Source organism: Anolis sagrei, chromosome 2, assembly GCF_037176765.1.
Source record: "Anolis sagrei isolate rAnoSag1 chromosome 2, rAnoSag1.mat, whole genome shotgun sequence".
NCBI classification, from domain to species: Eukaryota; Metazoa; Chordata; class Lepidosauria; order Squamata; family Dactyloidae; genus Anolis; species Anolis sagrei.
In genome coordinates this window covers 261,553,849-261,578,941 of record NC_090022.1, presented here as the reverse complement: position 1 = coordinate 261,578,941, position 25,093 = coordinate 261,553,849, and the positions used below count along the sequence as shown (strand labels likewise).

At 37.4% G+C, this 25,093-nt stretch overlaps 1 protein-coding gene across 3 annotated transcripts in view; it reads left to right on the top strand.

Annotated features, from left to right (window-relative positions):
- Window positions 1–25,093, top strand: part of ZFYVE16 (zinc finger FYVE-type containing 16) — a 30,787-nt gene that overhangs the window by 4,981 nt on the left and 713 nt on the right. For 2 of the 3 annotated variants that reach the window (XM_060761710.2, XM_060761709.2), the window contains exons 2-17: window positions 1,211–1,319; window positions 1,597–3,848; window positions 5,465–5,561; window positions 6,264–6,365; window positions 9,185–9,306; window positions 10,202–10,583; window positions 11,362–11,478; window positions 13,891–14,046; window positions 15,521–15,745; window positions 16,749–16,831; window positions 19,140–19,244; window positions 19,895–20,045; window positions 21,044–21,124; window positions 21,702–21,864; window positions 24,066–24,171; window positions 24,807–24,968. In XM_060761710.2, coding sequence (XP_060617693.2) covers window positions 1,250–1,319; window positions 1,597–3,848; window positions 5,465–5,561; window positions 6,264–6,365; window positions 9,185–9,306; window positions 10,202–10,583; window positions 11,362–11,478; window positions 13,891–14,046; window positions 15,521–15,745; window positions 16,749–16,831; window positions 19,140–19,244; window positions 19,895–20,045; window positions 21,044–21,124; window positions 21,702–21,864; window positions 24,066–24,171; window positions 24,807–24,968 — 4,374 coding nt within the window. In that variant the 5' untranslated portion in view covers window positions 1,211–1,249. The remainder of the gene's footprint in view (window positions 1–1,210; window positions 1,320–1,596; window positions 3,849–5,464; window positions 5,562–6,263; window positions 6,366–9,184; window positions 9,307–10,201; window positions 10,584–11,361; window positions 11,479–13,890; window positions 14,047–15,520; window positions 15,746–16,748; window positions 16,832–19,139; window positions 19,245–19,894; window positions 20,046–21,043; window positions 21,125–21,701; window positions 21,865–24,065; window positions 24,172–24,806; window positions 24,969–25,093) is intronic. The other variant, XM_060761711.2, reaches the window with a different exon arrangement.

Below are 25,093 nucleotides of genomic sequence, written 5' to 3'. Positions count from 1 at the left end.
TTTCAGAGGTTACAATTTACTGTAATTTTTGTTTTTGTTTCCTGTCTGTCTTTTGTAAAATTGTTTGAGAATTGAGATAATTTTTTCAGTATACCCAAAACTTTTAATAATCTTGAATTAAATCAAGTATTGTTGAAAGCAGCAAACTTTCAGGCACATTTAAAAGGAAGATAAAATACCCAGACACCGAAATGTCATAGCTCAGTATCTCATGCTTCGACTTACAAAGAATGTACTCCAGTTGTTCTTGTAAGACACAGGTCACCAGGGTGTGTCTTTGAAACTGGTCAGTAGTTGATGATCCAAAGTCACAAGATTACCTCCATCAGAGGCAGAATATTCATTTCCTGTTCACTGATAGAGTTGCTTTATGAAGATGGAAGAATAACACAGCACCATTTTTAAGTAGCCAGCACATTTTAAAGGTTTAAGTCAGATGTTTTGAAATCTACATGCCTTTATCTTTCACTATTTGCTAGCCCACTTCTGGGTTAAATGAGCAATTTTTATATAAGGTTAAGACTGAGACTGTTTATGGAAGAGAAATGATAGAGGAGAGGTGATAATCACAAATGGCATCTCCACCCCTGAAATGTCTCATCAGATGACTATTGAGTAATTTTATATTGCTATGTTTTCATATGTTTATGTAATTACGTTATTGTTGTTCGTTGTTTGCGTTTTCAGTTTTATTTTATGTAATTGTTGTCTGGGCTTGGCCTCATGTAAGCCGCTCCGAGTCCCCATTGGGGAGATGGTGGCAGAGTATAAATAAAGATTATTATTATTATTATTATTATTATTATTATTATTCACAAGACAAAGCAAATGTGAAACTTCATAGTGAATAAGTATCTGATTTTGTATTTTACTTGGCAGTTATTTTTAAAGGAATATTTATAAATATTTTAAGATGTGTTGACTTAGTGCAATGCACTTTACATTAATTAGATATAAAAAGTTGAAATAAATAGTATTTTATTGTTTAGGAAGAATGTATACAGTTACTTAAAACTTTGAATTTAGATTTGAGGCAAAGAGCCTGTGATTTGCCTAATGTTACCCAATGAGGTTCCACAACCAACTGGGGATTTTGCTCCAGAGTTGTAGTTCAATTGTTCCAGTCTGCTGTAAATCATTCTAGATTTACCAGTGGAACCTGATCTGCCTTCTGCTTGCCTTGCCTAATCTATCATATCGTTTTACATAGGCACAAGAAAAGAAAACTCATAGCTGTTCAAACTTTAGAATGGACAGTTACTTCAAAGCAGCAGTCTCTGATTTAGACAAGCTACTTGATGAATTTGAACAAAATACAGGTTTGTTTACTCTTTATGCCTTTATATTTTTTTGTGAGCTGCAAGATAAATAAAATCTATTACTCTGTTTAACTACAGAGCTGAATCAATGTGTCCCTGCTTCCAAGATGTTTACAACCAAAACTGACAGTGGGAATGCTCAGGAAAGAAGGGAGAAATGTGGGCAGAAATTAGCATATTATTAATATCTTTGAATTTTAAGGAGTTAGAGGATTATTTTTGTACTGTTGTGAGTGTATTGATGTGCTAACAAATTTGATTTTGATATTCTATTTAGATGAACTTGAAAACAGCAAAAATGCAAATCCACATGATTCTACTAAGCACCATTCACTTTCTTCAGAATTAGATTACCAAAAGCCAAAAGTTTTGGAACCAAAAGTACAAGATAATGTTAATTGTTCTACATCCGCTGAATCCCCATTGTCTACCCAGACTGCAAATGTAGCAAACCTTGAGCGACTGAACTCTGAACAGAATGAGAAAAATGTCACGGGGTTAGATCTTCTTTCTATGGTGGATGGTGGTTCTTCAGATAAGAATCAGTCTTCTTGCCTGGGACGATACAGTATACCTGTTTGTGATCTCGTCAGTGACACAGGTAATTTGAGCCATGCAAAAAACAATTTGGAATGCATTCAAAAGTTGCAGCCAGATGACCCCCAAGGTAATCTTTCTCTTATTGGCTTTGATTTAGCATCAATACCTGCCACTGCTGCAAATATGTCAGCTCACTGTAGTTCTGATACTGATGTGCAGCAACAGATTGATGGAGATACAGCGCTATACAAAGTAGAATTTAATACATCTGAAAAACAAGATGAAATGGTAATAACTACAAACAAACCTTCTCAACCATGTGTCGTGGATTCTGGTGAGATTCAAGAAAAGACAGAACCTTTGGATAACAATGAAATATTGAAACAGGTTGAACAGGCTATAGACCCAGCTTTAATTACTCAAGTATCGTCAACTGTACATAGTTCCAAAGACGAACCAACATGTGAAAAACTGCCTTGTGAGCCATTGGAGGATAAAAATAGTGCAATGAATCAAATTACTCAAGAGGAAAATGGCAAGGTTGTTACTTCAGAAGAGGACATGATTGAATCTTTAATTTCTATCTTACCAAAGATGTATCAGTCAAATGAAAACAGTTCAACATTACCTAAAGAAGATAATTTACATGATTCCTTACTTCAAACTGAGAATGTGCCAGGGCTAAATCAAACACATAGGACCCCAGAAAATGTTTGCAGTCCAGAACAGAATACCAGTATAGGTCCGAAAGTAGTTTCATCATCAGAGAGCTCTGAAGACATACAGACTTCACTATCCTGTCTTCCACTTGCTGTTTCTATATGTGGGTCATTAGTTAAGACTGATACCACTGAGGGAAGGACTGCTGAAGACGAAGCGACACCACATATAGTTAGTAATATAACTGTACAAACTGAAAGCCATAAAAATGGTCTTTCTAAAGGAGAATTGTGTGAAAGAATAGAACCATCAGAACAGGATGAGAATCAAAACAAAATGAGCCAATGGTGCCCAGAAATACATTCTTTTACAGAAAGAGAGAAGGAGGGTTTTCATAACAATATTAATGAAAGTCAACCTTTCCAGCACCAAAACTCTGTTGCTGCTTCCAGTTCTTCATTTGCAAATACTGGAGCATGCAGCGGTGTTCTGTCTACTGACATTGGGATGAGAGGTTTAGTTGATCTAGCATTAGAAGAGGACATTATTGGAGGTGATATGTTAGTTAGTGATGCTGAGCTTGATGCCTTCTTGTCTGAGCATTGTCGTGAAACAGAACATTCAAAACCTCTTAAAGAGGATACTGAGGATGGATTATTGCAGTCTGATGTTATTAATGGCAATTTAATTGATCTGAACAAACTGAACAGGGGTAGTAATAATTTGGAATCGGAAATGGAATTTAAGAAAATAGAAGCTTCGATTGGTAACAGCTATATATTAACAAATCCTGAAACTAGATTAGATGATCTGTCAGAAGAAAGTCCACAGTGGAAAAATTTGAAGAATGGAAAAAAGGACGCAGTGGAAAAACCCGAAGAGACAACATACCATGCAAATGAAACTAGAAGTGAAGTTTCAGATCTTATAAACAGTGAACAGATGGTACACAGTGGAGGTGCAAGGCCAAAGCAATTGTTAAACGTTCCGCCAAAAGCCAACACTTGTTCTGAATTTAGTAGTCCAAATACACTTGGGAATGAATCCCAGGTGTTAAATTCCACAGTTCCAAATACATCTTTCTCAGATGGTAAAATTTGTCTTGATTCAAGCTCTACTTATAATAATAGTGATACACAATCAAAGGAAAACAACGGAAGTAGTATCTCACCTGTGATCCCGGAATCTGCCGCCGCAGTAGAACAAGCTACAGTCCTTGGGCAGAAGCAGCCACCCTGGATTCCTGATTCAGAAGCACCAAATTGCATGAATTGTCAAGCCAAATTCACATTTACAAGAAGAAGGCACCACTGCCGTGCTTGTGGAAAAGTAAGTAAAATTTAAGCATACCTATAATACTTTGTATAGTTTTTGGGGAATGTAATAATGGCACATTGGATAAAAACTTCACTGGAAGAGATTTCTCTCTTTTTTAACTCTGGAAATGTTTTACTAAAATTCCTTGTACTCCTATTGAAATTGGCTTTATTTGGGCTACAGACAGACAACAATAAATATTCTTTCTTGTCAGCTTAAGTTTTTCCTTGTTGAAACCAAACCAAGCCATGTAATAAAGTTCTTCAGCTCCTAGTTACTAAGGAAATACCATGTTGATTCTAGAACAATGGTTCTCAACTTGTGGGTCCCCAGATGTTTTGACCTACAACTCCCGCAGCCAGTTTATCAGATGTTAGAATTTCTGGGAGTTGAAGGCCAAAACATCTGGGGGCCCACAGGTTGAGAACCACTGTTCTAGAAAGAAAGGGACCTTAATCTATGTAGTAGGTAATTATTAAGGCTTACCTACAATCCACAGATTGTGAAGAAGGTAATGGAATGATGATCAAATATAAAATTCTGGGTTTACACCAACTGGTCAGTATGGGAGTGGAAGATATGGGAGTGGAAGGGAGGCCATGCTTCTCTATTTATTTATTTATTTATTTATTTATTTATTTATTTCTTGCATTTATTAACCGCCGCTCTCAGCCCTAGGGCGACTCGTGGCGGTGTACAATACAAAAAAGACACTTTACAAAGCAATCAGGACAACAAACTAACATCACTAATACACAACATTTAAATTACACTAAAAATCCGCTGCGTCATATTATGGAATCATAATCAATCTCGTAGTCGTAAATTCATTCCGGTTGTCATTTCCAGTAACATAGCACTCAGTTGAAAGCCTGCTCGAAGAGCCACGTCTTGAGGCCCTTACGAAAGGCCATGAGGGAGGGCGCCTGTCTGATGTCAGCAGGGAGGGAGTTCCACAGCCGGGGGGCCACCACCGAGAAGGCCCTCTCTCTCGTCCCCGCCAGACGTGCCTGTGAGGCAGGCGGGATCGAGAGAAGGGCCTCCCCAGATGATCTCAAGGTCCTCGTGGGCTCGTAGGCCGAGGCTCTAAAAGCATTGTGGCCTGCCCTGCATGAGACGAACATATCAGTTGGTTTTCATCTATCCCTTTTTGTTGGCCTTTGGAAAAGCTGGGCAAACTATGCTGGAAAAATGGTCTGTGGATGCTAAAGAAAGGAAACTCTCCCCAGTTGGATCCAAATAGAGCACAGATATCAAAAAAGGTCTTTTGTTGTTCAGTCCTGATTTTAACATTTTCCTCAAACCTAGAAATAATTTCCTTTGCTGAAATTACAGATGTGTGGAATTCAGTATAGTATTTGGTAATGAGTCAGCACTCTGTACTCGCTCCAGGCAGCAATATTCATAGAAACTGAGTCTAGGTGAGATCTAACTCCAGATAATCCCTAAAACAGAGTAAGGGACTTTTGTGTTTGCCCAGGATCACATGTAATGAAAGGTAATACTTTAGGAGTTAAATGCTAGCAGCAAGAGAGAACGTGGCTAAATGATGTAGGTGTTTTTTTAAATGTAGTAAGATTTTTTTGATCTGTTTCTAAACGCTTAATTTATATTCATCATTAATCTAGGTCTTTTGCACTTCATGTTGTAATCGAAAATGCAAACTACAGTATTTGGATAAAGAAGCAAGAGTCTGTATAAGCTGTCATGAATCCATTAACAAAGGTAAAAAAATTGGTGAAAATTAAAAGAAACGAAAATAAGTAATTATCATGTTTTTTGGGTGTTAGAACAGCTCTTTCCATGGAACCAACATTTCCCTTACAAATCATAATGTGAAGCATTAATTTGTACAAGGTGTGAAAATCAATAATATTTTAAAATGTTAAATATTATTGGTTTTGCTTCTAATGGCTTATCATGGCTAGTAGGCTATAACTTTAAATTTGATGAAATTATATAACTATAGATAGCTATCCTCTAGTTTGGTGTTTTGATTCTGACAATAGCTAACTAGATATTATAGGAAATTATTTCAAAAGGGCAGATGATCTTGTGTGTAAAAGGTAAAAGTCAGTATTGCTGATAGGTGTCATACAAGAAATTCATCTGTTACATAGGAAAGAATATTCTTTAAAAATCATCTTTATAAAGTTTTACTAGCTATGAATAATTAAATTGAGTAAACACTTCAGTACTGTGATATTCAGAGCAGCTTCTTAGTTGCTCAGAAATATTTTTTGTCATATAGCAGTTCTAATTAAAATAAAGCCAGGTGTGATCTGTCATAAACCCAACTTGGGAATTTCAAGAGATATAAATTAGTTTTGAACTCAATACAAGGAATAACATGCGGTTGTAGGAGATAGGATATACAGCATATTCCAGGGATATAAGACTTAAACTTTTTTTTACTTTGTTTGTTAGCACAGGCATTGGAGAGAATGATGAGCCCAACTAGTCCTGTGGCTAATTCTTCTATCTCTGACTATTCAAGTGATCCACCTTTGCAAGCAGCCCAGACATCTGGTACATCTAATTATCTTTCTGTCTTTCGTTCTATCTTCTCGTCTTTCTTGTTGTTGCTTGCTCCTGTATTTAAATGGTCAAATGGGGATGAGAAGCCAAAGATGCACTGAGAGAATTAAGTTAAACTGAATTTTCGATCCTTTTTAGACAATGTCACTGTAGTACAACAAACACAACCAGTTTATTGGAGGTATTCATTTCATTTGTTAAATGGGAATTTAGTCTTTCCAGGAGATACTTATGTTATGTTTAATATTTCCTTTCCTCATTCTGTATTTAAAATAGGTGGATAAAACTGGGCCTGTTGATTATTATTATTATTATTAATAATAATAATAATAATAATAATAACAATAATAATAATCTTTATTTGTACATCCCTATCTCCCCGAAGGGACCCAGGGCAGTTTCCAATATACAAGGCAAACATTCAATTGCCAAAAAGAAAACCATACAGACAAATTACATCAAGACAAACACATTAGACAATATAGAACAACCTAATTTAACTTAATAAACATAATAACAAAAATAAAAGCATCATAAAATACAAAAATCCTGCTAAAACACACTAAAAATAAAAAAATAAAACCAGTTGCATTGTAACTCTATCAGGCAAGGTTCAACAAACCAATGACCAGGATTATAGAATGGACGTGGCCAACTATGAATGGACTGGGCAAGGGATAGTGTAAACAGTGTATCATAAGTCCGGGGAAGTGCATGAAGTGCAGAACAGAGTACTATCTGGCAACCTAAGGACTGGGCCTAGGGACTAATCATTCTCGAGTAGAATGCATTGTAATCATCCAGTCTGAATGTAACCAAGGTAGGGACCACCATGGCCATGTCCAGCTTCTCAAGGTATGGTTGCAGCTGGCGCACATGCTTTAACTGTCCAAAGGCCCTTCCAGCCACCGCGGACACTTGGGCATCAAGCATCAGCGCTGAGTCCAGGAGGACTCACAGATTGCAATCCTGTGTCCTCAGGGGGAGTGTAACCCTGTCAAGCACAGGTTGCCACCCAATACCCCAATCAGCCTTATGACTAACCAGGAGGACCTCTGTCTTGTCTGGATTAAGGTTCAGCTTGTTAACCCTCATCCAGTCCATCACAGCTACCAGGCACTGGTTCAGGATCTGGGAGGCTTTCTTGGAATTCAGTGGGAAAGTGTAGTAGAGTTGAGTGTCATCTGCATACAGATGGCACTGAACTCCAAAACACAGGATGACCTCACCCAGCAGTTTCATGTAGATATTAAAAAGCATGGGAGATAGAATGGAACTTTGCGGGACCCCACAGGTCAGTGGCCAGGGTTCTGAACAGGAATCCACCAGCTCCCACCAACTGGAAGTGATCCTCCAGGAAGGAGTGGAGCCACTGCCAGGAGTGGGCCATTCCAGAGAGCTAGCCCAGAAAGATATCATGGTCAATGATAGTGAAAGCTACTGAGCTGTCCAAGAGAACCAACAAGGGGACACTCCCCCTGTCTAGCTCTCTGTGGAGGTCATCCAACAAGGCAACCAAAGCCGTCTCTATACCATGATTATAAATGATATCTCGGAAGTGGGTTATATACATGCTGTAGGTATAGGACTAAAATAGATGTGATTTCTTTATTCCAGTGATTCCCAATCTGTGGTCCATGGACTACCAGTGGTCCACTACTCACCATTACACCATTGCAACAAGAGCAACTATTATCTACGGATAATAACACAGCAAAAAAAAAAAAAAAGGTTTTCTTGCTGTCTTAATTTTTAGACTTCTTCTGGGGTTATTTGGGGTGCTGGTTCAGAAAATTGCATTAGATAGACCACATCAGTTCTAGATTATTAAATATAGTTTTCTTTGGGTGAGCAGATGGCAACTCCTGGATGCTATATGTTCTGTATCAGAAACAAGAGCTGATAAGGTCTATCCAATGCAGTTTTCTGAATCAGCACCCCAAATAACCAAACCAAATCTAAAGTGAACCAAAAACTGATTTTTAATCCTTTTGGTACTAATGTTGGAGAGTGTACCCTGGTCAAAGTGGTCCCTGGTTAAAAAAGGGTTGGGAACCATTGCTTTATCCCCTGAAAGTTTTTGTCATGGGCCTCTTGGCTATTTAAAGTTCTTTTTTGTATTGTCATTGTAGTCATTTGAGTCTGAATAGGGCAGGTCAACAAAGAAGCACTCAGTTGTGCTCATCTCAAGTTTTGGGAAATTGTGGACATGTGCATCATTTTATACCTGTGTGCCTTGGTTGATGTCATAGGTGAATGTTGGCTGTATAGCTTTGTCTTGTCCATACAACGATATAACATAAACAACAGTGCTTGCCCTATACTTGGGGAATATGTCAGGCAGAAAACCTTGTTTTCGTCAACATTTCAAGAAACCTTTAAAAAAATAATTCAACTCTTCTAAGACAAAGTTTCCAGATTTCAGGTAGAACAGATACTTTCTTAGACCAACTTTGAGACTTCTAGCTCCTGTTCAACTGCTTTTAATTAAGGGCGCATATAAATCTTGGTATGATTTGTATAGCAACAGTTAGTTTTACTATGTGAAGAAATCCTGTATTTTATAATGATATGTCAATCAGACATTGTTAATTAGATTGTGGTCACCAAGGTCTCTGGAACTATGACATGGATTTTAGAATATACTGCTAATGCTGGTATGGGTAATAGTAAAACAATGTATGTTTCTGTGTTACAAAAATAGTGTGATGGGAATGCCTTGGAAATCTAAAACAATTTTGGGTTGTAAAAATAAGTAATTAATAACTTGTGGCATTTTGGTTTGTCTTGTTTTTGTTTTCTTCCTGTAGGAGTCTGTCCCAAAGAGCAAAGAAGAGTTTGGTTTGCAGATGGCATTTTGCCTAATGGAGAAGTTGCAGATACAACAAAATTGTCTTCTGGAGTCAGAAAATCCCCACAGGAACCATATCCTGTAAGCTCCAATTTAACTATAGGCTGTGTTGATAGTGCACATAATACTTTGTCCCTTTTTAATTGGATAAATAAAGATGGGTGGCATCAATTTAACCCAAATCCATTTGCTTGACTCTGTATGATAGTTCAGAGTTAGTTCAAGAGAACTGGAAAACTATTTTAAAGCAATGCATTGTTCATATAGACCAGGCATCCTCAAACTGCGACCCTCCAGCTGTTTGGGCCTCCAACTTCCAGAAGCCCTAATGAGCTTGTTCAATTGTCAGGAATTCTGGGAGTTGAAGGCCCAAATAGCTGGGGGGCCACAGTTTGAGGATGCCTGGTAAAGACAGTATATAAGATAATTCCTGTTGTCCTGACACCTTGTCCTGTAATTTTAAAAAATATTAGTGAGTTGCTTCTTCATATGCATCTTTCAAATTTATGATATTTTTCTTTTCAATAATTAATATTTTCTAAATATATATTCAGAGTTGAAATGTGGTTATGTAAATGTATTTCATTTTCATTTTGTATTTATTTTTCTTTTTTCTGTGGATGGTTCCCCTTCAACCTTTTAAGATGGGTTCATAACTGAGTGGCATCTGAATCTAAGTCTCTCCAGTCCATGTTCAGTACTATACCACACTGTGTTGCACAGGTGGATTGAAGAACCCCAACCAATGCATTTTGTTGCAAAAGTTCATTCATTACAGTCTTGCTGTGTGATTGTGTAGAACATTGCCTATTCTCTCCCCCCCCCCCTCCCTTGTTTGCTTTCTTTATTGAAAACAATGTTCTCCTCCATTCAGGACAAATCTCTCTCAAAGTAAACAACATATTAGAAATAATGATGTATATTTCATACTATAAAATCAAAGTGAATGGTAAATTGAATTGAACTTTTATTATAGGTTGAAAGCCCAACAAAAGACACATTCTGTGCATCTGAGAAAATACCCAAAGATGAAACATGTATTGCGGAACGGACTGAGATCTTGTGTTGTCCCACTTCTGTTCTTCCAGAAGAAGACACATTGTCCACTAAGAAACAACCAGAACTCTCACATGATTCTGACAGTGTGGTTACAGCTGTTACTGAACTCCCCACTGTTGTTGAATCAGCAACACATCCTGTTCCTGGCACCATTAATGAAGCTAATAACGCACCTGTCAGTCCATTAGATTATCAGATGCTTTGTGGTATTGAAAACAGTGTTAGCAAGGAAATTAGTCTAATTCCTGAGGGTAATGGACTGCCACCTCTACTGCTTACCAGAGAAGAAAAAGGAAAAAGTAAGTTTCTTATACCAGGGCATGGAATCCAGATATATTCACTGTAAACAGTCCTTCCTTATTATCTGGGGAGCAGGATGAGCTCCGGTTGTTAGGCCTAGCTTCTGTCAACCTAGCAGTTTGAAAACATGCAAATGTGAGTAGATCAATAGATACCGCTCCGGCGGGAAGGTAACAGCACTCCATGCAGTCATGCCAGCCACATGACTTTGGAGGCATCTACGGACAATGCCAGTCTTCGGCCTAGAAATGGAGATGATCACCACCTCCCAGAGTCGGACGCAACTAGAATAAATGTCCGGGGAAACCTTTACCTTTACTAAGGAGAAAAATCTTGGAAAAATTTAAAGGAGCAAGGAAAGCTACTTGCTGGAATTGATTCAGAAGGTATCTGTACCTACAATTCTTGTGTTCACTGGTTTCAGTCCACACCAGCTTTGTTAATTTAGATTCAGTTACCAGTAAGCAAAAGAAATTATGACCTAAGCCGTATTGGTATTACTGGAGATTATTTTTTACTAACTTAGACTGGTTCTTTGTGGTCTTCTCTGAGCACACTTATTAGAATAGCTTTTATTCATTGATGAGAGATGTTATAACCACCAATTGCCTTGTCAGGTTTCAGTAAAATGTTTTCACTGGGGAAAAACTCCGTTTGAATAAGATGATAGGACAGTTCCTTTCCAATAGTCTCCAATGCATACGTATGTCTTTCTGTTTTTAAAGAAATATGTCACTTGCTATTGAACTCAACATTTTTTTCAAAAAAATTATTCAGGCTCTTTAGTGGAAGAACATCCTTCTCAAGAACAAGTTACTTCACTCCTTGAAGCATCTAATCCATTAACTTTCATCTTAAATGCAAACTTTCTTGTGAATGTCAAGATACTATCCTGTAAGTACTCCCAATGTTTGCCTCATCTGTGGTTCCTAATGTAAAATGTTTATTACAATAATTAGGCTGCGGAATATTTTTTTTCATTTGTAGGTTTTTTTCCTCATAAGTTTTACCTTTATAATAAATTTCATTCTTCCCGTTAGGGCGTGAATTTTGGCTTGTTATCCTGAACTTGCATTGGGGTCATATTTTGTATAATTCTGAAGTGTCCTGATAATTATCAGTAGAGAGACAATAATAGATGTGGTGGGAACAAGTACAGGGGATCCTCAGTGTCTGCTGGGGTTTGGTTCCAAGTCCTATTATACAATGGCATAATAAAATTGTGTCACTTATTTAAAATGGCAAAATAGAAACCTTCTTTTTTGAATCAAGTCATGGATGACTGAATACTTGGATGCAGAATCTTTAGATAGAAAGGGATGGCTATATTTGCATCATTCTTAGTTCATAAAATATTACAGTGACCACCACTAACTGAAAAACATGGTGGCACTTCTGCTTGTACACATTTCCATCTCTCTAAGCTAATATGTGATACAAAGATAAGCCAACCCAAATACAAGCTGATGCACCTAATTTTACCACAAAAAACTAGAAAAACATTGACTCGAGTGTAAGCCGAGGGTGGAAAATGCTGCAGCTACTGGTAAATATTGAAATAAAAATAGATACCAATAAAATTACATCAATTGAAGCATCAGTAGGTTAAGTGTTTTTTAATATTTACATAAAACTGTAATTTAAAATAAGACTGTCGAACTCTTCAATGTAAATGTGCTATGTATCCTTCCAATAATAATAAAGAGAGTAAAATAATAACTGTAATAATAACAATAATAGAGTAAAATAATAAACGTAATAATAATAATAGAGTAAAATAATACATGTAATAATAATAAATAGAATATAATAATAAATGTAATAAAAATAATAATGGAGTAATGCAGTCATGCCGGTCACATGACCTTGGAGGTGTCTACGGACAACGCTGGCTCTTTGGCTTAGAAATGGAGATGAGCACCATACCCCAGAGTCGGACACGACTGGACTTAATGTCAGGGGAAAACCTTTACCTAATATATAGTAATTACTACATTGTCACTTTGCATATCAGGATCCTGCAGTTTTTTCCCAGTCTCCAGTTTTCTGAAAGACACTATATGTATCTCTTCCCTTCATTGGACAGAACAGAATAGTGAAATGCTCAGCTGGATACAAAACCAAAAGATGACACATGCAAATATTTGTAATTATGATCATTACAAAGCATGTTTTGACTTCACCATAATTCCTTTGTGCTTGATGAGGGCTATATAACTTGAAAATTTATGATAACATAAAACAAAGTTTAATGTCTTAGAGTGCAGTTTTAATGCATAGATGCACTAGCTGCAGTGAAGTCTGATGTTACAGAAGTTTCCTCCACTAGTGAATGACAGTGGTCAGTCATCAGAAAAGAAGCCATCCGTGTACAGGTTAACTTCTATCATAGAGCCACATTTTAAATGAATGCTCCGTTGGTGGGAATTTGTAGAGCAGCAATCTGGACCGCACTTTCTACATCCAGCAAATACAGCAGGCTAGATGTAGATAAATTTATCTCAGTGAGAGCATCTTTTGACAGAAGGGTGCTCCAGCAGATTAACTAATTTTCCTTGCCACTTTCCCTCCCATGTTCTGTTTACACTAGGATAATTCTCATGCATGACTGGCTCCTTCTCTGTTGGCTGAGAATGGCACATTGACAAAATAACCATGGAGGTCTATTTTAGTCAAGAGAATGAGCCATTCAGACCTTCCCTGGGGTGGCAAGACCATTTTTCCTTTCTCTCAGGACCTTCCTTCTCTTGTTTTTATTTTCTCTTGGCTTGGGAATGAAGTGAGAAGTCAGGAATCCAATAAGAAATGCCTTCGTAACACATGAGATCCCTTGCCTCAACTGGACAGTGACTGGAGTTAACCCTTTTATAGGTGACTCCTTTTCCTTGGCTAGAATGGCTCTTCATAGTGGGTTAGTCACTATGCCATTCTGTTGTCAGAGAGGTTGACTGTCCACCCAAAACTCCTTTTATAATTGAAGAAAGCTCCACTGAAATAACTTAGTGAAAGTATTCCTGCCTATAATAATGAGAAGAAGGCTCCCAAATGGCCTGTATGGGAAATGAAGTGATTTAGAGCCAGTGCTACTCCGAGGTATATATGTAACTGAAGTATATTAAAGGGGGAAATGAAGGAAACCGCATACCTTGTTCTGCTCACCTGTACTGGACGTAGGATGCTTTGTTGGCGCCAGTGAATCTATGTCAGGCCGGGTTAGAATTCCTCTATTAAGTCTGCATTTTTAAAAATTCTGCATATTAACACAAAAATATAGGTTTAATTGTATTTTTAAAATTTCTTATTAAGATTGTTCAGAAAGATGCTGGTACTTCTCAACCAATGGACTACATGGCTTAGGACAGGCAGAAATTATTATGCTACTGGTTTGTTTACCAAATGAAGATGTTGTTCCTAAAGAAATCTTCAAATTATTTATCAGAATATATAAGGATGCCATGAAAGGTATGAAGCTTCACTATTTTTTTTAAAGTAGAGTGTACCGGATATAATATAATGATTTTGGAAACAAACATGAACTTTGCTAGTAGAATAAGATGATGTATGTAAAGTGTTTTGAACACTTGAGAGCACTTTTCAGTTTGGGTCCAGGCTGTTTGTCTAATCATATCTCCCTATAGAGGCCATCTCATGCACTTTGGTCAATGGTGAAAGCCCTGCTCTTGGTCCCACCTCTGTCACAAACATGGTTGGTAGGAACAAGAGAGGGCCTTCTCCATGATGGCTCCCCATCTCTGGAACCCCCTCTCTAAATAAATAAAAATGGCCACCACTCTTCTCCTTCAAAAAAAAAACTCCTGAAAACGCACTTTAGCATATGGAGAGGAGGAGGACTAAGACACTTTTAATTCCATCGAAATGCTGACTAACTTATTTGTATTCCACTGCTGCTATGGTACATGTTAAAGAACAACCATGATAGCCATTTTAATGCATTTTAATTGTTCTCTTAGAGTTTGTGTCTTAATTGTTAATTATGTTATTAGTATAATTATGTTTATTTGATTACTTGTATTCTGTTTTTCATGTTGATGTTAATTTCTCTTTTGTTATAAGTTTAGGGTTATTATTTTGTATTATTTTGCATTATTTTGAGATGTCTGTATTTGCTTATGGCCATGGAATGTTTGCCCTTTTTTGCGTGTAACTGCCCCGAGTCTCCTCGAGAGAGAGGGCGGCCTATAAATAAAGTATTATTATTATTATTATTATTTTTCAAGGATGCATGGAAACACAAGGTGGTAGAACTCAGTAATGTAATTGGGCATACCTGTTCAGATTCCCTATTCTGTAAGCAGTTTTTTCCTCTACTTTTTAGGCTAGGAACTTCATGATTTGAAAACTTTGTAGCTGATGATGGATCTGGTTTTATTGAGAAGCTTTTGTGGCACAGGGACGTGGACTGAGTTAGCAGAACACTGAAAATCTTGATTGGCTATATCTTTGTGTGAACAGTTACACTCGAGAATGATCTTGCACATGCTTGCATTTGCTTTTTACAGGGGAAACTTGGAAAGGGTAGTAAAGATGTATCTTTGAAAAACATAGCTGACTTAACTATGGATCTTCTGAGGAATCCTTGATTCTTCGTAATATAATATGAAAGTCATAATACTCCTAGAATTGTACTACTGTAGACTATGGCTTAGATTGAAAAAAGCTCGCAAAAGCACACCTTGTCTACCTTCAGTAAATTGAAGCCCTCCAAGTGGACCACTAACTCTTAAGAGTGTCTTGTTGGGGATCCATGGGACTGCATTGTGGAGAAGAGGACAGCAGAGCCCTATCCATGCCTCTCAAAATTGAGGATACAGTCCATGTAATAATGAACTTGTTCTTTATTTTGCTTAAGAAGATGCATTAATCTTTATGGTGAGATCTTGGTGACAACTTTGACTAGATGTGTTCTTCTAACCAGGAAAATTCATAGGAAATTTGGAAAACATTACATTCACTGAAGATTTTCTTGGAAACAAGGAACATGGCGGAATTCTATTTGTAACGCCAACATTTCAGAAAATGGATGGTCTCGTATTACCAAAAAATCCTTTTTTATGTGGCATTCTTATTCTGAAACAGGAGGTACCTTGGGCAAAGGTTTTTCCAATTCGCTTGATGTTGAGATTGGGAGCAGAATATGGGGGTGAGTTTAAATCCCAATTATTTCACTTACTCAAAATCTCTGCATTGATCTTAAACAAAATATATTATAGATTGATTGAAGAAACCCAACTCATACTAGTTGCCAGTATCAATTTAATTGGTTTGGCTTGCAATGGAACCCTCCCTTGGATTACATTACATAGTTCCCCCACTTTCTCCCTCCTACTACGGGTGTCCCAGTCCACCAAACTACCGTTACCTCTGTGTCTTTTCACCTGGTTTTTGTTTGTTTGTTTTGTTTTTTGCTGGGGTCCTCTTTGGGCAGTTTCCCTTTCTCTGTTATTTTTAAATCACATTTCTATTTCAATCTCTGCTATTTTCATCATACTTCTGCTTCAAAACTCTTTCCTTATAGCCTTTTTTGGAAAAACAAAAAACCCTCTACTTCTTTTTTCCTGTTGTATTCCCTCGCCCCACTCCATCCCACATTTTTCTGATTGATAGACCTGATGAGCATCTCTTACAAGAGAGCTAGATAGTAGAAAAGTGCAATATTTCTAATGTATTCACATCTCAGGCTTGACAAAACAGAGCCCAGTGGTTAAAAATACATGGTTGGGAGAAATTCATTCAGGCCGCTGAGCACATGGCACAGGACAAGCTGCTGTTTTTTAGCAGTGTAGTAGAAACTTCCAGATTATTTCACTGGGGCTCAAATACTTTGATGAGTTCTAAAGAGCAACTTCATAGCTTTCGAAGAACTTGGTGTGCCTGATGCAAATTCTTATTAATTCCTCTGAATAACAAATCTCCATTTTATAAAATAGATTTTAAGTACACTACCTTAAGTGGTACAACATTGTGGACTGATTTCATAATCCATTTGCTCAAAGCTTCCTTTAGTGTGTGAATATAATTCTACTATGCTTCAAATCTTAAATATTTTGCTTGCATGAAAGCTTGAAAAAGTCTACAATGTCATATTTTAAAGAAGTTGTGTTAAATTCGATTTTAATCTATTCTGTGCTTTTTCTTTTTCCTAGACTACCCAACTCCTTTAACAAGTATAAGACATAGGAAGCCTTTGTTTGGAGAGATAGGACATACACTCATGAATTTACTTGTTGTAAGTACTTGCTTGTATTGTATTTCACTCTTGCTATACTAATGGCACTAAAATTGTAAAAAAAAACCCCATCAACCCACAAATGCAGATTTCTGTACTAAATAGATTACTGTTGCATAAATATGTATGATAACTATAAGAAGCTGTAAATTGAAAGATACAATTTTGAACTTGGAGTTGAAATTAGTTTGAAAATTCATTGAGAATATATGAGAAACCTGTGCTATTTTGTGTAAAGAGTAGTGATTTCTATATGCTCCATTAATCACAAGTACAAATCAAAGTTGTATTACTAGTCTCTTGTTAACTTGTACTTTAGTCTTCATTTACAGCTTTCTGGTGATATATTAAAAACTTCACCCTAAATCCACTTGCTATTCCCAACTAAAAAAGGCCATTTGGATCACTGGGAATTTAGTAAACCAACATGTATATAAATTGCATTAATTCAGTGGGTTTATTTTATTTGGGAATAGCAAGTGGATTTAGGTTAGTTTTAAACGGAGGGAATGAAATTTATTTACAGTTATTTACAGTATTTATATTTCACCCTTCTCACCCTGAAGGGGTCTCGGGGCGGATCACAGAACACATATATGGCAAACATTCAGTGCCAAATATACATACAACACAAACAACAGACAGAGGTATATATAGGCTTTCCCATTGTTCGGTATCTTTGGAAAATGCGCTCAGTTCCAGTCACAGTGGAGTGCTTTTGCTCCATTTCCTTGCCAAAGAGCTTTTTTTTTTCTTTTTCTTTTTTTTTTGTAAGCTCTTTGGCAAGAGCTTACAAAGAAGCTTCCTCCTTTTTCTGACCAAAACATCATACCTAAATACCTCCCCACTTTATTTATTAGATAAATAAAGTAGATAAATATTTATCCTATTTATCTACTCACATTTGTTTTTGAACTGGTAGGCGGGCAGAAGTTGGGCTAAAGGTCGGGCGCTCATCCTGACCCGGGCTTCGAAATGTCAACTTTCTGGTTGGCAAGATTTATTGCAGCTTGGTGATTAACCTGCTGTTCTAAAGCCCAGCTTCATTAATGGAACACTAATACCTCCTAAATTTCTTATTGCTGCTGTGTACCTTCAAGGCATTTCTGACCTATAGTCTTAAAATGACCTTATTACAGCAGGCCTTTTTTGGAGCAAGATTTGTTCAGAAGAGATTTGCCATTGTCTTCTTATGAAGTTGAAAGTGAGTGGAGTCTCCCAAGGTCACCCATTGGATTTCATGACAGCTTTGAAACACTCTCCACAATTGTAGTCCAACATGCAAACCACTTTACTTTGCTAACTCTTTTCCTTGTTATTGTGGAATGTCTTCTGTTCTCATTATATGTGTTTTAATGATATTATGAATTTGGAACTCTAACTGGACATAATTTCACTCAGGCCAGGAGCATACATTGACCAGGCAGAATGTAATTCTCTACCTTTCCAGTTCTGTATTCTTTCTCTTTCTTGGGAGTTGTCAAGCCCTGGGAGGATCTAGGTACTTTGAGGTCAGTTTGCACACTGTTTCAAGCCACATTTATTAGGTGGAAGGGGGTGGGAATACCTTAAAACTAGATGAGAGAGCCAGGGAGGTGTTTGGGTTTGAGTACTGGATCCCAGAGTTTGGATCCCTGTTTGGCCACGAAAATCCATTATCTTAATCTTAGTTAATCTAAGGTAATACTTCCTTTGAACAAATCTTGCCAAGAAAAGCCCTTTGATAGGTTCACCTTAGAGTTAACATAAATCAGAAATGGCATTAAGGCACACAACAACAGCAATAACAATGAACTTGGGTAATCAGAGGACTAGCTGTGGCAGTCTCAACTGATTTGTGACCATTGGAGGTGATGGTGCGAGAAATGTGACTTACTGAAACTTGGTGGGAAAGCGTATACTCTTTATTCTATAATTTTTCACAAAATCTTTTTATTAAAAGATATTTGTCTGCTTGCTTTGTCAATATTTTGTAGTGCAGTGTTTCAGTTATGTTAATTAGGAAAAGTAATTAATGTTAATTGTGTATTAATAAAATCATGATATTCAAGGGGTTCAATTAAATACACCCAAAGCTTTATTTCTTTGTCAGTAATTAATTCTTCTTTCATATTATTATTTATTATTATACTTTATGGGTGCCTAGTATTTTATATTAATTGATTACAGAGGTAATCTAGTTTAATTTTTTTTATAGTTTCACTTAATTGAAATTATGTTTGGAGGATTCTGTAGTGTGAACACAACTCGTGATATGATGCAGCTTTAAAAGAAAATAACTGGAGTAATTGGAGTTTTTGTGTTGCAGGATCTTAGAAATTATCAATATACATTGCTTACAATAGAGAATTTGGTTATCCATATGGAAATGGGCAGAAGCTGTATTAAAATACCTCTTCAAAGACATAATGAGGTGAGTGTAATTTCTAGTGAGGGCTTGGATCGTGGTTCAGATAAACCAGGGAATGAAAGTGAATTTAGAATGATGGGCTGCTCCTCAACCATATTCCAAATCCGTGGGCTGGAGCATTGTTATGCAAATTTACATCAAGGCCACCTAGACCCTGTCTGACCTGGTAAAATGTGGTGTTTTAACCAAAGAACTGGCTTGGACATTCTCTTCCTCAAATGTTATCAAGGGGGAAAACTCAAGGCTCAAGATATTGGGGTTTGGGGGAGCCTAACTCACATTGTACTCTGGGACCTAGGCAATGTTTACAGGTTTGTAAACACTAAATGGTTTGTTGTTGTAGCTAAACTCATAGAATATGTGAGAAAGGTGACATGTAGTGCAAGGGAGTGGCCTTAGTTGTGTGCATTAAAAGTGGCAGCTTTGCCCTTTTGAGGCACTTAAATGTAATATTTACTATTACATTTTAAAAGATGTAGGGAAAAGGGGGAGACAAATGCAGGTAAGGTAACCTTTTATTAGAGCCGTATTCACACATTGTTCCTATGCTTGTACTCTTATTGGTTCAAGGTAAATGTGAAGAGAAATACAATTTGAAACACTTAATAAATAAAGCATTAAATATAAAAGATTTTTTTAAAAATCAATTGCAGGTGATCAAGGTGATGAATACTTCCAATGAGCATGTCATTAGCATTGGAGCAAGTTTCAGTTCTGAGGCAGATTCGCACTTAGTTTGTGTACAAAATGATGAAGGAGTCTATCAGACACAAGCAAACAGTGCTACTGGACAGCCTAGGAAAAGTAAGTTATCTTATGCAGTATTGAGTTGAATGGATCATGTGCCTATATTATTATGGCTGGGGCACAGGACCAATCTCTTGGCTTTAGAAAAGAAATTATAATATCCATCACAAGAAATGTTGTTTTATTGTTCCACGCTGGACAGTGTGTGGAGATTACCATGAAAGAAATTACCAATACACAGCATCTTCCAGCTTCTGAATTTTGATCTTTTTATTGGGTTCAGTAATGATAAGAATACAAGCATGAAAATGTAAAACTCAGAACTTGACCTTTATTTCAATGAAGCTTTTGTATGCTGAATGGGACTATTGGGTGGTATGGGTTGATAATACATTTTCTTAGTAGAAATAACTTTGCAGGATCTGAGTTAAAGAGAATTGTTCCTCGGTACTCCTGTGTGTCATTATTTAAAAAAATGACAGAGGTCGAACTTCTGCATATGAAACCTATACTCTAGACCAGGCATGGGCAAACTTAGGCCCTCCAGGTGTTTTGGATTTCAGTTTCCACAATTCCTGACAGCCTACTGGCTGTCAGGAATTGTGGAAACTGAAATCCAAAATACCTGGAGGGTCTAAGTTTGCCCATGCCTGTTCTATACTGTGTCCTTTTTCATGTATACATGATAGTTTTGTGTGTTCAAGTAATTTCTAACTTTGGGGGATAGTGTCATGGGGTTTGTTCAGAGAGATTTGCTCAAGGTCAACCAGTATGTTTTCATGGCTGAGTGGGGATTTGAACCATGGTCTCCGGAGTCGTAGTTCAGTGGTCAAATCACTACATCAAAACACTACATCCCTCTGGTTCTCTATTTTAGCTGTATTAGTGTAATTTTCTAATTTTACGAATTAAACAGGAATTAAAAGCCCTTATTAGGAACTCTCGAGCCTATCATGCAACTTTAATTATGAGAGTTGTGTTTCCAGTAGAGCATTGAATGTGGTTAATTCTGTACAGTATTGTATGGGCAACTGAAGTATGATATGCTTTTTCAGTTACAGGTGCAAGCTTTGTTGTCTTCAATGGATCCTTAAAAACGTCTGCAGGATTCCTGGCTAAATCTAGTATTGTTGAAGGTATGGCTTATGCTTTCTAATACTAACATTCATTTCTCATAATCTAAATAAGGAACTAGTTGTCTTAGGTTAGGGATGGAAAACTATAGTTTTTCATGTGTTGCTGCAGCTCCCACCATCCTTCCCCCCCGGCTATGTAGGGCTTATGCCAAATCCGACTACCACCTTCCAATAAGAGTATGACTTTGCTTTTGTAATAAATTATCCCTGATGGTGCAGTGGGTTAAACTGCTGAGTTGCTGAACTTTCTGACCGAAAGGTTGGTAGTTCAAATCTGGGGAGCGGGGTGAGCTGCTGCTGTTAGGCCCAGCTTCTGCCAACCTAGCAGTTTGAAAACATGCAAATGCAAGTAGATCAATAGGCATTGCTTCTGCGGGAAGGTAACGGCACTCCGTGCAGTCATGCTGGCCACATGACCTTGGAGGCGTTTACGGACAATGCCAGCTTAGAAATGGAGATGAACCCCACCACCCCAGAGTCGGGCACGACTAGACTTAATGTCAGGGGAAACCTTTACCTTTACCTTATCCATATTTTGTGGTTTTTAAATGTAAAACATATGGTGTTTTCATTGCAGATGGAATAATGGTACAGATTACGCCGGAGACAATGAATGGCTTACGTCAAGCTTTAAGGGAGAAAAAGGACTTCAGGATTACATGTGGCAAAGTGGATTCAGGCGATTTGAGAGAATATGTAGACATTTGTTGGGTAGAAGATGAAGGAAAAATAAATGTGAGGTATGTTTTTGCTAAGGTTAAGGTGAATCATTTTGCAAAGTTGTTTGGTTTTTTTTTTTTTTTTTGGTAAAATGTCTGATAAATATCAGGTGGAAGAGCAAGTGTGAAAATTAATTGCATTTAACATATTCTCTTCATATAATTTTTATAAATATTTTCTTTGAGTGTGTGTTTTTGTGATTACATCTGAACATATGTCTATTATTTCAAGGGGAATGCTATAGATTTTTAAATGTTCTGGATTTAGATGTTTCAACATTATATACATTTTTCCCATTAACTCCAATCCCTTTTTTTAAAAGTGAACACTTGCAAGTTGGTGGGGAGATAACTATAGAATGGCTTTAAACCAGTGATTCTGAACATGTGAGTCCCCTTTGTTTTGGCCTTCAACTCCCAGAATCCTAACAGCTGGCAAACTGGCTGAGATCTCTGGGACTTGTAGGCCAAAACACCTGGGGACCCACAGGTTGAGAACCACTGCTTTAAAGGTTCACCACTGGAATGTTACTTTTGAGCATAATCGTTGTATGTTCAATCTGGATCTTAATATAGCACTGCTTTAACTGTCCTAGATTTTGCACAAGAATTTCTTTTCCATATTTCTCCCCCCTCTCCACCTTAATCTCTCTCACACACAGCATTGGACATGGTTCAAGACTTGCTTTGAACAAAGTGAAATATTTACATTTTTCACATGTACTATCTTGAAATTTGGTATTTGTGGCTTGAATTCAAAGACTTCATAATTCTGCTCACACAGTTGGTATCTCCCACTCCCTGCTTTCCATAAAAAGCTGATTCTGGTGTCTGAGATGTGGCATAATGAGTTGCAGAGGGATTTGGGGGGGGGGGGGAGTTGGCAGAAATGGGTGACAAGTGATTGAAAGAGCCCCATACAAATCTGGACCAAAGAGGAGGGGCAGAGTTTGAGAAGTAACTTCAAAGTCAATTAAATAAACCACAATGAAGATGATTTTAAGTGCATGAACTTTCCCCCTCCCCTCTAGGTTTCTTTCTTTCTTTCTTTTACTCTTTTTTCTCCTCTTCCTTTGTTTTATCATTTTTTGGAAAATACATATTTTAATAAAAAAATATTTTTACAAAGAAGAAAGAAAGAGCCTTTTTCCTTATGAAGGAATAATTTGATCTTACTGAGGTTTATTTTAAAGTGTTGGTAGCGGGGAAAATCTAGTCTTCCTGGACCAAGCGACTTCTTTAGTCTGAAATGAAGATTCAGAGAATTGCTAAACCAATTGCCAAAATTCAGACTTCCCCCATGTACCTGCGTGAGTGTTAAGATGTGCTGTGGAGGCTCTCCTTGTGGTCCCGCTATCATCACAACCATGGTGTGGGGACGAGGGAGAGGGCCTTCTCGGTTGTCACCCCCCCCCCCCCCCCCGGCTTTGGAACGCCCTCCCCAGGGAGATTAGGCAGGCCCCACACTGTTCTCCTTCCATTGGGATTTGAAGACTTGGATGTTAAAGGAAGCCTTTGAGAATGTCTAGCCCCAGTGGTCTGCAATTAAAGACACGGCACTGCACTTTCATCCCATGCCCTTGTTCCTTAGCTACAACTTGCACTATCCCATTCCCTTTTCTTGTTTAGTTTGGCCATGTCTTATGGCAGTTGCCACCATAGGTTATTGGGCATTGTTTTGAGTTTTAAATTGTTGTTCTTGTGTAGTATTGGTTTTACTTTTTTGTGTTGTACTGTGTGTTATTTCATGCATTGTTTTTAGGTGCCACATCAAGGTGGTGATCCTTTGCTGGAGTGTTTTTAGGTACTTTGTGTCAAATGTAAGCCGCCCAGAGTCCCTTCAGGGAGATGGAGGTGGGGTACAAAATTATTACTATAAATAGTTCCACAAAACTTTGTATCTTCTCTAAAGTAATAGCCTTATTTTCTATTTCATAGCAAGCAACTGGTAAACCAGTGTCAGACCCAGACTTAAAACAACAGACTTTTTTGGAAGTATGTATATGTAAGCGTAGTTTCCAGTTCACATGTATCAGGAAGCTATGGTTAAACTCTGGCTTGCCATTTATTGCCATGTCTAAAGACAAAGTGACTGTTTGTTGCTGCAGATCTCTAACATTCATGCATGGCCTGGCTAACAAACATATTGGGTCACTGTATGGGAAATAAAATCTCCAGAGCCTGAGTAGTGCAATTAATGTAGTATTAACCATGTTTTATAGTGTTACAAGCCCAATAGATGGGAAATCCATGGAAGGAATCCAAAGTGAAAAAATTGTTCAAGAAGAATGTTTTGAAATGGATGGAAAACTTGTTAAGTGCACAGAGGTAAGTAAATTTACCTGGGATTTTTTAAAGGTTAATTATTCTGTTTCACCACCATCCCTCCCGCAATTCCATCAGAATCTTAAATAGTGTTATTCTTTGACTTATTTTGCGGTAAGTATTACCACTTTCTGTCTCTCTGTGTCTCTCTCTCTCTCGTCTTTTCCCTAAGATTGGGACTCAAGGCAGCTTATAAACATGTGGCCCTTCAGATGTTGCAGGATTGATATGTAATGAGCTATGCTGGCTAGCACTGATTTTTAGGTGCAGTAGTATCTGAAAGGCTACATGTTCCCAAACCTGCATTAGAGGACAAGCTATTTTATCTATTTCCTTTCAAAAAGGTAATATTTTGTGTACTCAGAATTACAAGTGCTCTGCAAGGACCAACTATCCTTCCAACAAATTTTAAATTACTTTTAAGTAAATGTTGAATCCAAATATGAAATTCTTCTAGATCTGTATTTTACCTGCCCAGGTCCTAGAAACATCTAGTCTACACTGGCTTTGCAAATTGTATTTTATTTATGTAAATTAATAGGATTATCATTATATGAATATTTAATACACTTGTAGAGTTTTGCTGATTGGTTCTAAGGTGGAATATTACCATGGCTAATTTTTCAATGATGTTTCAGGTGTTCTATCTCTTGAAGGCCAATGAGTCATGCAATCACGCTCATCAGTTTGCTAAAGAAATTGCATTGGCTTCTTGTACAGCCCTTCGTCAGCATCTCAAAACACTGAAAAGTAACGGAATGAACAAGATCGGTCTTAGAGTCTCCATGGATACTGACATGGTAACTACCAAAATGATACAATTATCAATCCAAATTGTTTTTGCTAATTGCAGTAAGTCATCTTCAACATGTGGCAGCCCTATGAGTAAAAGGCCTCCTATTACCAACTGCCCTGCTCTGGTCTT